We start from the raw sequence: 14,566 nt of genomic DNA, 5'->3' as shown, positions 1-14,566 counted from the left end.
ATTCGAACCCGAAATCTTATTTAACGGGATATATTGTTGTACATTAACTTGGCCCCACAAAAGGTTGAACTTCTATAACGATCTTTTTTTTAAAATAATGAAAAATATTGTTTTCATAATTTTTAAGATCGAACATTAAATATTATTTTTCATTGCGTTTCTCATAACTTCAAATTATATTGTCCTTTTTACGGGGAATTAGAATTATTTATCATTCAATTAATACTTTATTATTATTATTTTCAGGTGTGAGCCCTGGTAATGGAAATGATGGTCAACTCATCCTAATTAACTGTTATAAATTCATAAAATATTCTCAAAATATTCCATGAACAAATCAAAGCAATATGTCCTTTACTCTATGTCTCGTTATTATCTACCGTACTTATATAGAAGCGGGGCCACATGATTGTAATTGATCGTTATCGGTCTATATACGCACGCATATCATACTTTAAATATTGGCGCATAGTAAAATATATGGTCAAATGCCCAGCCTTGTTCTTGGTTGGATGCTCAATGACCATGACCAAGTTCGTGTGACCAAGTGGTGATATTATCACCAATCTCCTTTGATTTCTTCCCAATAAGCTCTCGACTCACTCTATATATACATAATGAGATTCTTGGCCATAATCACCACCACAAACTTCTCTCTCTTTCTCATATTTGTTAATCACATACAAAATTATCTCCCTGTGCGTTCATCTTCCCTTTTTTCTTCTTCTTCTTCTTCTTCTTCCTCCACCATGAGGTCTCTGTGGCCGCTCGTGCTTCTGCTCTCGCTTCTCACAGGTACCTATAATCGGCTTTTCGTATTCCATCTCGTGTTATATGTGCGTCACTAGACAGATTCTCGACCTATACTAACTAACATTCCCAACTTGAACATAGTGAACACAGTGAAAAATTGAGCCTTTATTCTCTTTGAATCATACATGCGTATGGGTTGGTATCAGGGAAACAAGTGGTCGGGGGCTCGAGTCGTGGGCACGGACAAGGCCACAGCCATCACCACCACCACCACCACCACCACCACCACCACCACTCGCATGTTAGCAACAGACATGTCTACGCTTTCCAGCCGACAAAGCTGTTCGTGTTCGGGGACTCCTATGCTGATACTGGTAACAACAATAAGTCCCTAGGCAGTTCTTGGAAGATTCCTTATGGCGTCACCTTCCCGGGCAATCCCGCCGGCCGTTTCTCCGATGGCCGTGTTCTGACCGACTTCTTGGGTGAGTGAGCTAATAACTCCTGATCTCTCTATAATAATTTAATTTACTCCATTACCCAAAAGAACAATATTTCCCAGGTACTCTCAGAGGCAATCGGAAATTAATATATTTATTAATTAGGATTGTTTCAGCCATGTTTAAATTAGTTGTCTCATATGAATGGGATTTAAATTAATTGTCTCATATGAATTCCATTTTCAGTTTTGGCAAGTGTGGTTAATGGGCAATTATATTATCTAAAATAAATTTGCTTATGCCCCGCCACTATAACAAAGTAGTTTATTAGCAACTAAATGATCAATTTTAGTTGCTAAAAAGTCGCCTTTAACAACTATAATATATTTAATTGTCAATTCCTTTAACTATTAAGTTATTACAATTGAAATGCAATCAAATTATTTTAGTTGGTATAAACTTTAGCATATATTTTGTTCTTTAACAACGGAAATTGTAGTTGTTAAAGAGTTTATTAACTGCTAAATGAATTCTTTAACAACTACATTTTTTTTCATATTACTAAGAGGAAAAATGTAGTTGTTATAGCCTATAACAACTAAAAAAACTTAGTTGCACATTAGTTGCCACACAGGGCATGGCAACTAAATATATGTATGATTGAAAAATATTTTAGTTGTTAAAAGTAAATTTTTAGCAACTAAAATAGATTAATTAGTTGCTAATAAATTACTTACTTTGTTGTCGTGCGCAATTTACCCAAAAAAAACTACTTGACTAATAAAGTATTAGTTGGGTGGTAACAATTCCAATCATCGTAAAGAGGATAATATAAGTTCGAATATCGAGAAATACATTTATTGAGATGGCGAATAACTATTAATTCTTGATCACCCGAATTGAATTAGTCATGATCCATTATGCTCCTGGATATTAGGGTGCACTCCCAAAAATAAATTTGCTTATATTACTAATAGTATCGCCATACATATACTTGTAAATATCATCTAGTATTCTAATCATAGTTATACAGATGTGTATACAGTAATCATTGGAAAAAGATTGTGCATGTGCAGTTTCAATTTTATGCGCGAATCGTACTTCTGATGGTAAATCTTCTAATTTTAAAGGCAATTAGGCAAATACATCTTATTCTGAAGATAAATAAATCGAAATTCTTTTACATGATTTTAGTCAGCCGAGCTGGAAATTTCGTTAACCAGACAAATAATAATTTGGTAATCCTAAGCGATGTATTCTTGGACTTCTTTACATTCGCGTGCAGTAATCCAATGAGCCTATTTGCATTATGTTTATGTGATGTCCATAAGTTCGTGATTAGTATCGGATCTTTAATTCCCCCCTTTCGGGAAAGTTTATAAGGTCGAACGGTACTTTTCTTACCAAATCATGGTAAATAATTAAAATTGGATATTGGATTAGCTAACCTCTCAAGTCTCTCTGTTATCAACTTATTGGGGAAGAGAGAGAGCATGTAATGGAGCCAGTAAAAGGTCTGGTGTAGTTTCCTGCATAATTTCCATCATGGTGGGTTCCCCCTTCCGTCTTGTTTTGCCCACTTTACAACCTATCTCGACAATAATTACCTGTCCTTTCTTTCTATTTTATTTTACGGGACAAAAATGTGCACCATCATACGATGTCATGTCGTCTTCATCATTACAATAAAATAAAAATTTAAGTTTTGTTTGATTTTAAAATTTATTTTTAACTCTATTTCACTTAATTTTATTTATTTTTAATTTAACACAATTATTAATTTTCTCTTTTTCTTTAATTTTTTTAATCATTCAATTCAATTCTTAATACTAAATTCTATCAATTATTCATTACTTTTTTCACAATTCAACAAACATAATAATTAATTTACCTCAACTATTTATTATTATTTTTACATATTTTCTCATAATTCAACAATATAATCATTACAACTAATTAAAAAAAATAAAAAATATATATATATACAAAGTTAGAATAGAATTAGTTTAACTCAACTCTAATCCAAAACAAGATTTTAATAATTATAAAGGATATTAATAATTTCGCAATGATTATCTAATTAAATATCTTTTTTTTATTTCATAGTTGTACTTTTTATGTGTTAAAAAATGGCCAAGTGATGTCTGTCTGTCTGCTATCTCTTTTTTGTGTTTTTGGTTTAAAAAAGGGAGCCTAATTTCCCCTTTTTTTTTTCTTTTAAAAATATTTGGTGTTTCGTTCTTTCTTCCCTGGAAATTCTAGCATTATTGGGAAGCTTTACCCTTTTCCCAGTCGCTCTCTTCCTCGACGTGTCAGAGAAATACCAAAGCTTTTTTCTCTCTTTTCCTCGCATCCTTTAGACCGACACATTGGATTCGAAATAGTTAATAGAAAAATTCTAGAGGTCTCCGTGTTATTGTGAGATGAAGTCTCCCCATTATTGAATGATATAGTAGATAGCGGGATTCATGCGCATTCAACGGTGGAGAGATTTCTATCACGATGTTATGAAATCATATTAACAACACTTATTATTTGATACATATATAATTTGTGTCAAGTCATTCGATACGTCTCATATCAATATATCTATAAGAATGGATTCGCATCGAAATGGCACAATTGCACATGTCCTTTCAAAAGTTTAATGGTTTTTGTCGAAAGTTACAATTGGGATTTGGAGAGTGTAAAGATTTATATACATGATTAATTCTTAGAAAGATAATCATTCAGCTAAAAAAAAATCCCAGAAATATAATTTTGATTATTTGCATAATTTGTTACTCATTAGGTAATGCTCCCATTGATTACCTCCGCCCCAGTTGTTATCAAATCCTTCACTCTGATGCAATTTGTAGATTACAATTGAATTGGCTCAATTAATTTGTACCTACAATGGCACGATTTATCGAACGATTACTACGTACTTGTGCAGCCAAGACTTTGGGACTGAAGTCTCCAATACCGTACGAGTTGAGGAAGCTCAATCCCGAGTACCTCGAGTACGGGATGAACTTTGCCTATGGAGGGACAGGCGTGTTCGATACTCTAGCACCGTACCCAAACATGACGGCTCAGATCACTCTGTTCGAGCAGCTGCTCAAAGACAACACCTTCTCTGCCGCGGATGTGAATTCGTCTGCGACCCTCGTCACCCTCTCCGGCAACGACTACTCCTACTACATCGCCAGGAACGGAACCCCCGGGGTAAGCGCCTTATACAATTCACCTAGCCACTCGAAATTTGATACGGTCAGATTTGAGCATATTATAAAATCTCAAGCACATTGTGCATGTACTTCCTTCAGCCGGCATTTATAACTGCGGTCGTTGTACAACTCGGCGTGAACCTGAGGCGCTTGTACGAGCTGGGCGCGAGGAAGGTGGTGGTGGCGGCACTCCAGCCCGTGGGATGCCTTCCCTCAAACACGGCTGCAACCTCCTTCCAGAAGTGCAATGAAACAGTGAACTCGCTTGTCGGCCTCCACAACCAGCTCCTCTACAAAGCCGTGGCTGATCTGAACAATCAGACCGCTTCCTCTACTTTCGTCATTGCGGATCTCTACAGCTCTTTCATTGCAGTTCTTAACGGCACAGGTAATAAGCACATTATCTTTCGGGACATTATCGCATATGGTCGAATCAAACTAAGAGAATTAAGTATTCACAGAACACAAATGTAATTGATCATATTCTCTGCAGGAAATTCGGAATTCGAGAACCCGCTGAAGCCGTGCTGTGCGGGCACAAGTCAGGACTTCAACTGCGGGAGCACAGACGGGAACGGAACGAAGATGTACACGGTTTGCGAGGATCCGGAATCGAGCTTCTTCTGGGACTTGAACCACCCAACCCAAGCAGGGTGGCGCGCTGTGTACTCGAATCTCTCAGCCACTCTTGGACAACTCTAAAGCTGATCTAGTATCGTGATGTAATTTAGCAATCATAATCAAATTGTCAAGCTAGCTGATGATTTAAATTCGATTCGTTGGTTGTTCACGATCTCCCTCTCTCGATCCATCTTCTCTAGTACAACGTCTTCGTTCATATGGTTAACATATGTAATAATTTGTTAATTTGACATTTTTTTTCCCTTTGTATGTAATAATCTGTTAAGGTTCATTGCCCGCCAGGCTGCGTGTACGTGTATCAAACCAAATTCATTCGTTTCATTAACAAAAATAACGAACTAGAGCCCCGATAAGAAAATATATATTCAATATTACGTTCTGTTAGCTAGATTTTATTTACGGAATAGGAGTTATTAAATTATTTTTTTCATTTGTTCTCGGTCCATCAATGCAGGGAACAAGAAAATCTAATCAAACTGAAATTGATTCTTGAATTCGGATAAGATATCAATCATCTTATCTGACAATTGTTAAAGCAACTTAATCTAATCGAAAATCAATTAGAATCGGATTCAAACCATTTTACATATGATATAATCCGCTACTTATAAATACTGCGGAACAAATAAATTTCCAATTTTACGTAATATTATACCATCCAAGTATATTCATATTTTACTATATAATTTTGTCATACCACGTTCAGGATTGCAAGTAGTTGAAGGCTTCCCGTTTCAACACCCATGGTCCCGATCAATACTGTCATCATTGGCCTCCACATCACGCCAAGCTACCAATAATTGGTAATACGCAGTCATTGAAAAGAGAAACATAACCGAAGGTAGAACTTGAAAGTTTCCTTATGGAATCAGCTTCCCTGGCAGGCCTACCGAACGTTCCTTGACTGGTTCCTCCATACTGATTATATTAGTTAGTAGAACTCAGTTCTATTTTTACTTGACAAATATATATGATTTTCTTGAAATATGTGATTAATTATATCTAGACACGAAAGTTCCTTAAGTTGTAGACTAGTGACATCACTGGAACAAATTCGGGTCTTGATACTTGAAGTGCAGGATGGTGATGAACATTGCTTACGGCGGGACTGGCATGTACGGAAAGCAGCGGATCAAAGACCATCTCTTTTCCCCAGCTGATCTAAATTCATATATTGCCACCCATTTTGGAAAATGACTAACCCAACTTTCTAGGAAAAAATCCCAACGGATAAGTATTGTACTTAATTGTAATGCAGTGGCTTTGTTTGTGTTTTTAATAATAATTTAACTTTACTCCATTCAATATTATTTGTTTTTCTTAAATTTAATAATATAATAATTACTATTTAATTTTTTTATTTAAAAATACTTTTTCATTCATACTTTTTTATAACAATTTTAAATTTTCATTTAATAATGCTTTTTTACTCATACTTTTTTCTAATCATTTTTAAAATTAATTTTTTTTATAATAAACTTCCCATTTACTTTCACATCTATATATACATGTATATACATATTATTATACATCAATATATTTTTCAATACATATAATCATTGTATAAAATCAAATTGAATTAGATCGTTTATTCAACTCGAAAACAAAAAACAAGTAGAATATTACTTAACGTGAGTTACAATGCCAAAATTTGCGTGATCAATCATGCGTGATACATGAAATTTACACGGTAGGTGAAAACTTCTTCTTTTTTCGTATCAAATCCTTTTTATCTTTCAGTATTTGAGCTGTAACAGTGGGAATTTTAAAATTTAATATAAAGGAATTCCTAATAATAATTTTATCTAGGGAAATAATGAGTGAAATAAAGCCGAAACGACGCAAATTAAGTGAGGTTGGTAATACGTTAACGTTGGAAATTTACAATAGCGTTGCCCTTAATGCATGGCATGCTAACTCAATATAAACGCCATGTCCATTTTATGAATTGCATTGAGACCCCAAGTTAATAAGGCTCGCCATGTATGGACTGCAAGTTGTGTCCCCTAAGCCATCATATATCGTAAGTTAAACCGTCACTGGCGCCGCTCATAATAGACTGCGGGCTAACTAATCCGTTATTTAAGGGAAAAAGATATTTTGATCCTATAAATTAGGCATTCAATTAATTTTGATTCCATAAGATTTAAAACTACCGAATCAGTTCTATACTTTTTTTATGTGAGACAATTTCGATCCTATAATTTTTGAAAAATACATTTTTTGTCGTAGAAGTTCGTTTTCAATTAAAATATGGTCCTATAAGTTTTGCAAAAGAAAGATAATTTTGGTCTTACAAGTCCCGAAATGGAAATTGCCTTATGAAGCAAATCTATAGGACTAATTCGACACTTTTAAAATTTAAATGATCAAAATTGATCGAAGGCTAAATTTAGAGGATAAAAAATGTCCTTTTTCCCTTTATTTAGGCTATCTCTGGATTTTCCGAAGAGGAAAATATTCCCTTCTTAGTAGACACTATTTTTGGCACAGAGTTAAAATACTTGGCTGATTACAAATTTAATAGCAAAAAATTCTACGGTCTTTTAAGCGGATCGTTTCTTAAGCCCTTAGGATTATTGGATCGACTTTTTGTGGTCGGACCGGGACTGTCGAAGTTTTTGCACATTTCTATTATGGGCCTCAGTGACGGTTTAACTAACAATTTATGAGGGCTTAGGGTATAGGACTTGCAGTCTACCCGGTGAGCCTTATTTGCCCCCGGCCTCGACACATTTCATAAATGAACATAACGTTTACATCATGTTAGCATGCCATTAAGGGCTATCCGGTTGTAAATTTCCGACGTCTACGTGTTACCACCCTTGCTTTCCCAGCCAGAATGCTACCTGCATTTCGTATATAAGTATCAATAGAAAGTGAACAGTTGGGCGGTGGTTTCCCTACACCGGTGACCACTGCTGCAACGAGGTCGCCGACAACCTCAACTAGGCGGTGGTCGTTGGGCGTTGGGCCGCCACTGCCCGAAACTCATGCCTCTCCTCTCTTTGAAGAGAGAGAGAGGAGGGAGAAGGGGCGGAACATGATTTCAGGGACAGTGGAGGCTTGACGGTGGCCACCATCGCTCGACCTCAGCGGGTCGATGGTCGCCGGGGTTGGGCTACCACCCTCCTTCTCCATTCCTTTTCCTTTCATTAGTAGATTTGATAAACTTTAAACACGATGAGGGGTAATAATGTCATTTTGCACAAATTATTATCTCAATTTACCCTTAATCAATTCTTAGTTGGGATTAGTTTCTTAACAAATATATCCAGCCTTATTTCAACACTCTATCCTGCGGTCCCTAAACATGAATTGTGAATTTCGAAGCGGTTATCTCAGTTCTTATCCCGGCCAACAAATTACCAAATATATAACTAATAAGCTCTCAACTCACTATATATAGGTACATACAAAGAGCCTCTCTTTCTTGTCGTGCATATATAAATATATATATATATATATATATATATATATATATATACTGCGTACAGAAATCTTTCCTTTCTTCTTCTTCCTCCAACCATGAGCTCTCTTTTGCCACTGGCCTCCTCCCTCTGCCTCCTGCTTCTGCTCTCATTTCTCACAGGTATAATCGGCTTTTTGCGAATTCCGACTCGTGTTCAATGTCGCTAGACAGATTCTTGAAACTACTTTGTAACATGCCAGCTTGAACATAGTGAACACCGCGAAAATTGAGCTTTATTCTCTTTGAATTTATGCATTTTAACTGCGTGTTTGTTGTTTCAGGGAAACAAGTGGTCGAGGGCCACGGAGAAGACCACAGCCATCGTCATCACCATCACCACCACCACCACCACACGCATCTTAGCAACAGACATGCCTACACTTTCTGGCCGACAAAGCTGTTCGTGTTCGGGGACTCCTATGCTGATACTGGTAACAACAGGAAGTCCGAGAGCTCTTGGAAGATTCCTTATGGCATCACCTTTCCGGGCAAGCCCGCCGGCCGCTTCTCCGATGGCCGTGTTCTGACCGACTTCATTGGTAAGCTGATAAATTTTAACCCCTCTCTAGTACCTTTTTACTCCACACGCCAAAAAGATTAATGTGAATGCGCAGTTTCAATTTTATGCACTAACTATATTTCTGATGACGAATTCTTTCTAATTTATAGGCAATTAGGCAAAAACACTTTATTTCAATCCAAACGTTTTACATGATTTTAGCCATCCGAGCTGGAAATTTTGTTAAATGGAGAAATACTAATTTGGCGAAATCCTGAGCCATCTGGTCACCCGAGCTGGAAAGACTTCTTTTATACTCTAGTATATTCCATTGAGCTTATTTGCACTTCTCCGTTATTATATTTATGTGACCATAAGTTCGTACGTGGCTAGTTTCGGATCTTCCCCCCGTCTTCCAGCAACGGTCGAACAGTACTATTATTAACAGATCATGGTAAATAATTAGAATTGGATATCTTGGTAAATAATTATAAAAGGATCTTTATCGAGAGAGAGAGCTTAATTTGGTTGGCTTTAGTACAATGATCAGCTTTAGGCAATCCCCTTAGCATGTAATATAATGGAGACAGTGAGGGGTTTGGTGTAGTTTCCTGCATAATTTCCATTATGGTGGGTTCCCATCTTCCGTCTAGTTTTTGTCCACTTTACAACCTATCCCGACAATAATTTACCTGTCCTTTCTTTCTTTCTTTCTTTCTTTCTTTCTTTTTGTTTCCCTTTTAATTTTCCTTTTTTTAATTTTTATATTTATATATCTTTTGTGCTAATAAAATGCCCAAGTGATGATGATTACATCTGTCCGTCTGCCATCTTTTTTATCTTGTGGGTGAATTATTGGGGTGTGCTTTGCTCTTTTCCCAGTTGCTTTCTTCCTCGACGTGTCAGAGGAATACCGAAGCTTTCCATTCCTCTCTCTTTTGCTCGCATCTTTTAGACCGACACATCGCATATGAACCAATTAATAATTGTCCGAATACATATCAATCCGTGTGACATCATTCGATATGTCTCATATCAATATATTTAAAAGTATGGATTTGTGCTGATTTAATATGATTGATCATTCTTTCGGTTTTTTTCTTATGTGGCATGATAATGGCACCGATTCTTTTCCTTTTTAATATCGTTCTGGTTATATTAACAATCTTGACAACCTTCCTAAAGAAACGTCTTTCCTAGCTGCTACTAATTCTCATGGCAAACGTATTACCCATTCAAAAAGAAAAAAAAATAAAATCTCATGGCGATGGGACTTCCCCTCTCACTATGCCATGCTATGCTTCTTTTCTCTATAAAAGAAGAAAAACCCTAAAAAAAGGAAATGCCGCAATTGCACGTGGGCCCTCAAATGTTAATTATATTTGTCAAAAGTTGCAATTGGGATTAGAGAGTCTAAAAGAAAAATAAAATTAATACATAATTAATTCTTAGAATAAAATTCGGTTATTTGCATAACTTGTTACTCATTAGGTCATGCCCGCATTGATCGCTGCGGCCCCGTTGCTATCAAGTCCTTCGCCCTGATGCAATTTATAGATTACATTTCATTTAGCTGGCTTAATTAATTAATAGCTACAATATGGCATGACTGAATTATTAGGACGTACACTTGTGCAGCCAAGTCATTTGGACTGAAGTCTCCGGTCCAGTACCAGTGGAGGAAGCTGATCGGTACCAAGTACCTCGAGCATGGGATGAACTTTGCCTATGGAGGGTCAGGTGTGTTCGATACGCTAGCACCGTACCCGAACATGACGGCTCAGATTGATCTGTTCGAGCAGCTGCTCAAAGACGACACCTTTTGTGCCGCCAATGTGAATTCTTCTTTGACCGTAGTGACCCTCTCCGGCAACGACTACAGTGCTTACAAAGCCAAAAACGGAAACGTTGTGGTAAGCCTAATTACACAGTTCGCACCTGATCGAATATGTTCGGTCGTATTCAAGCATTATAAAATCTTAAGCACATGGTTCATATGTACTTCTTCAGAGCCTGCGGGCATTTATAAATACAGTCATTCGACAACTCGGAGCGAACCTGAGGCGCTTATACGAGCTGGGTACAAGGAAGGTGGTGGTGGCGGCACTCCAGCCCTTGGGGTGCCTTCCCTCGAGCACAGTTGCAACCTCCTTCCAGAAGTGCAATGAAGAAGTGAACTTGCTCGTCGGCCTCCACAACCAGCTCCTCCATCAAGCCGTGGCTTATCTGAACACTCAGACCGCTTCCTCTACTTTCGTCGTGGCGGATATCTACAGCTCTTTCTTGTCGGTGCTTAATAACGGCACAGGTAATAATGGCACATCATCTTTCGGGACATGGAATATCACATATGGGCCGAACCAAACTAAGAGAATTATGTAAGTATTTAAGAGTACAAACACGTATTGATCAATTCTCTGCAGGACATGGACAATCCAAGTTCGAGAACCCATTGAAGCCATGCTGTGTGGGCGTCAGTAAGGACTTCAACTGCGGGAGCATAGAGAGGAATGGGACGAAGATGTATACGGTTTGCGAGGATCCGAAATCGAGCTTCTTCTGGGACTCGGCCCACCCGACCGAAGCAGGGTGGCGTGCTGTATACTCGAGTCTCTCGTCCACTCTTCGGCAACTCTAAGGCTGATCTAGCTAGTGCCGTGTTTTAACTTTTGTGATCATAATCAAGTAATTTTGTCGAGACGATGTGTTAAGTTCGATTCGTTGGTTGTTCTTGATCTATCTTCTCTAGCACAATGTCGTCGTTCATTTGGTTCACGTATATATCTTCACTAAGGTTTGATAATTTTTTTGCTTTAAATTTGATTCATTTGTTTCGTTAACCCTTATAATAATAACGAATTAAAGACCCAATAAGAAAATACTTAATATGAAGTTTTGCTGGTTAGATTTTATTTACATGGTAGGAAACAATGTTTCGTTAATCCTTATCACAATAACCAAATTATTATTTTTATTTATTCTCAATCCAAAAAAAAAGAAAAACTTGGTGCTGGTTTGATTTGAAAAAATCTATTCCAACTGAAATGGATTCTTGAATTCAGTTAAGATATCATTCATCTAAAATTAAAACAACTTAACCGAAAATCACATAGAATCAGATTTAATAAACAATATATGATACCATCTGCAACTTATAAATACTAATCGATAACTATTCCTCACTCAAAATTATAACGATATCGTTATCATGAATTCGCTAACTGCTCTCTCATTCCTCTTTCCCCTGTTTCTATTATCATTTCTGACAGGTGTAATACATAAATTTTCAATTTCACGTTAGATAATTCACATTTCATACGAGATAATTCACATTTATATTCAATTATAAAATTTTGTTATACTATGTTCAGGATATCAAGGAGTTGAAGGCCTTCCAATTCGCCACCCATGGCCTCGATACCGTCATCCGTGGCCCCCATATCGCAGCAAGCTACCAGTAATTGGTCGTGGCCACTTTTTTCGCCCAATGCGCCCGACAAAGCTTTTTGTATTCGGTGACTCGTACGCTGACACTGGGAATAAAAATATTACCGAAGGCAGAGCTTGGAAGTTTCCTTATGGAATCAGCTTCCCTGGCAGGCCTACCGGACGTTTCTCTGACGGAATCCTCCTTACCGATTATATTGGTAGAACTCAATTTTACTTTTACATGACAAATATATATGATTTGCCCGAAATATATGATAATATCTATACGCGGAATATTGCAGCGAGGTTCCTTATGTTGAAGACACCGGTGACATATCACTGGAGTAAATTTGGGTCCCGATACCTGAACAGTAGGATAGGGATGAATTTTGCTTACGGAGGGACTGGCGTGTACAACACATCAGATAATGATCCGAACATGACGGATCAAATCAACTTCTTTGAGCAGCAGATCAAAGACCATCTCTATTCACCTGCTGATCTAAACTCATCGTTGGCTCTTGTCACCCTTTCCGGAAATGACTACTCCAACTTTCAAGAAAAGAATCCTGACGGGGTAAGTCTCATACTCAATTAATTGTCATCCGATTGTCATATAAAATAGCTAAGAATATGATTAACGTGTGTTACAATGTCAAAATTTGCGTGATCATTACTCACACAACATACATGAAATTTACAGTAGGTGACATTTCTTTTTTCATGATCAAATCATTTTTATCTTAACTGCGGGATTTTTAGAAATTCATATAAATGAATTCCCAATAATAATTTTAGCGAGTGAAATAATAATTAAATTGAGTGAAAAGAGGTCGAAACAATGCAAACTAATATAAACTTTAATCTTGAAAATTACTTGAAACAGATTAAAATACTATATTCCATGGGATAGGAAATCTGCGTTGCTTCTTTTTTTTTGGTCGATATTGGAACCGCCAAGAAGATTTCCTAAGTCCAACCTCATTGTAAAAATTATAAAATAGTTATTCTCCTATGGCTAAAAAAAGAAAAAAAAAATCTCTGATAATCATACAGAACCACGTCACTCATAATCTCCATCGCCAAAGAGCTAATAACCAACTTACAAATATATATTAGATAACTGAAATCGATACTTGATTTAGCGTAAGGACACACAAAGCAATCCCGCAGGTAGGAGAGCTAGTGTTATTGATTTGAAAGTCTGTGTGCGTCGGTTTTTTCTTCTCTTTTTTTTTTTTTTTTTGCTGTATTCGTCGGTTTTTTCTTCTCATTTCAGGATATATTGGGATTTCAATTCAACTTGACGAACCAACTAAAGGCGGATCTGAAGCGAATTCATGATCTTGGGGTGAAGAAGGTGGCTGTGGCGACTCTCCAACCCGTGGGTTGTCTCCCGACGGTCACCGTCTCCAACGACTACAAGAAATGCAATGACAGTATCGAAATGCTTGTCTCATTCCACAATTACTACGTTACTACTGCAGTGGCCGATCTGAACAACCAGACCAACAGTAATTCTAGTTTCGTTGTCCTTGACCTTCACAACGGTTTCATGTCGGTGCTCACTAATGGCACAGGTGTGCTTTGGATCTCAATTCAGTCTTAAAGATTGTCCTTGCTCATTTTCGATTGTTAATTGCGTGCAGACACGACCTTGTATTCCAAAAAAAAATGGTTTTATTTTTTCATTTCCTCGTGTAGGATTTCCGAAGTTCGAGGATCCGATGAAGCCGTGCTGCATGGGTGTAAGCAGCGAGTACAATTGCGGGGACATGGATAAGAATGGAACAAGACTGTACACGATGTGCAGGAATCCAAGGGAATATTTCTTCTGGGACTCGGTCCACCCGACTCAAGCGGGATGGCGCGCCGTTTACACGACCATGCTCCCGATTCTTCGGAAAATCCTCTTCTTTTAGTTGCAGCTTTGGATTCTTAGGCCCTTGGTTTTATTAGTCTGAACTTTGCGTGGTGCATCCTTCATCTGGGCGTTCCATGATTTCTTTTATGTCGAATTTAACTGATCATTCAGATTTGATCAGTTTTTGCTCTTATTTATATATTTGGTAGTTTACTTTCCACTGCTTCGTCCCTGGAATCTCAACATATAATATCAGGT

The 14,566-nt window shown here is 37.3% G+C and overlaps 3 protein-coding genes across 4 annotated transcripts; all 3 read left to right on the top strand.

Annotated features, from left to right (window-relative positions):
* The first annotated feature begins 512 nt into the window (after window positions 1–512).
* Window positions 513–5,320, top strand: LOC116198055 (GDSL esterase/lipase At5g03610-like). The gene is made up of 5 exons (XM_031528369.1): window positions 513–795; window positions 960–1,238; window positions 4,129–4,400; window positions 4,502–4,790; window positions 4,896–5,320. Exons 1-5 carry the CDS (start codon window positions 618–620, stop codon window positions 5,102–5,104), a joined length of 1,227 nt encoding a protein of 408 aa, XP_031384229.1. The 5' UTR covers window positions 513–617; the 3' UTR covers window positions 5,105–5,320.
* Window positions 5,321–8,476: 3,156 nt separating this feature from the next.
* Window positions 8,477–11,818, top strand: LOC116197625 (GDSL esterase/lipase At5g03610-like). Its single transcript, XM_031527805.1, has 5 exons — window positions 8,477–8,636; window positions 8,798–9,055; window positions 10,654–10,928; window positions 11,026–11,323; window positions 11,439–11,818. The coding sequence occupies exons 1-5, from the start codon at window positions 8,573–8,575 to the stop codon at window positions 11,651–11,653; spliced, it is 1,110 nt and encodes a 369-aa protein (XP_031383665.1). The 5' UTR covers window positions 8,477–8,572; the 3' UTR covers window positions 11,654–11,818.
* Window positions 11,819–12,058: 240 nt separating this feature from the next.
* On the top strand, window positions 12,059–14,528 carry LOC116197559 (GDSL esterase/lipase At5g03610-like). Of its 2 annotated transcripts, XM_031527734.1 has the most exons (4): window positions 12,059–12,662; window positions 12,747–13,021; window positions 13,724–14,024; window positions 14,149–14,528. In XM_031527734.1, the coding sequence occupies exons 1-4, from the start codon at window positions 12,503–12,505 to the stop codon at window positions 14,364–14,366; spliced, it is 954 nt and encodes a 317-aa protein (XP_031383594.1). In that variant the 5' UTR covers window positions 12,059–12,502; the 3' UTR covers window positions 14,367–14,528. The 2 variants fall into 2 exon arrangements, 1 of the variants encoding a protein (XP_031383594.1); XR_004155062.1 differs by lacking the exons at window positions 12,059–12,662; window positions 12,747–13,021 and adding an exon at window positions 13,055–13,617.
* Window positions 14,529–14,566: the final 38 nt, after the last annotated feature.

This window comes from Punica granatum, chromosome 2, assembly GCF_007655135.1.
Source record: "Punica granatum isolate Tunisia-2019 chromosome 2, ASM765513v2, whole genome shotgun sequence".
Classification (NCBI taxonomy): Eukaryota; Viridiplantae; Streptophyta; class Magnoliopsida; order Myrtales; family Lythraceae; genus Punica; species Punica granatum.
The sequence above is the reverse complement of the archived record's forward strand: the minus strand, read 5'-3'. Positions and strand labels throughout refer to the sequence as shown.

Bases quoted from the DNA above. Each gene is read 5' to 3' on its own strand.
- LOC116198055 (XM_031528369.1), top strand. From the start codon at position 618: ATGAGATTCTTGGCCATAATCACCACCACAAACTTCTCTCTCTTTCTC. The intron at 4,401-4,501 runs GTAAGCGCCTTA...TACTTCCTTCAG, and splicing joins CCAGGAACGGAACCCCCGGG to CCGGCATTTATAACTGCGGT. The intron at 4,791-4,895 runs GTAATAAGCACA...TATTCTCTGCAG, and splicing joins TGCAGTTCTTAACGGCACAG to GAAATTCGGAATTCGAGAAC.
- LOC116197625 (XM_031527805.1), top strand. From the start codon at position 8,573: ATGAGCTCTCTTTTGCCACTGGCCTCCTCCCTCTGCCTCCTGCTTCTG. The intron at 8,637-8,797 runs GTATAATCGGCT...TTGTTGTTTCAG, and splicing joins TCTGCTCTCATTTCTCACAG to GGAAACAAGTGGTCGAGGGC. The intron at 11,324-11,438 runs GTAATAATGGCA...AATTCTCTGCAG, and splicing joins GGTGCTTAATAACGGCACAG to GACATGGACAATCCAAGTTC.
- LOC116197559 (XM_031527734.1), top strand. From the start codon at position 12,503: ATGCGCCCGACAAAGCTTTTTGTATTCGGTGACTCGTACGCTGACACT. The intron at 12,663-12,746 runs GTAGAACTCAAT...GGAATATTGCAG, and splicing joins CCTCCTTACCGATTATATTG to CGAGGTTCCTTATGTTGAAG. The intron at 13,022-13,723 runs GTAAGTCTCATA...TTCTCATTTCAG, and splicing joins AAGAAAAGAATCCTGACGGG to GATATATTGGGATTTCAATT.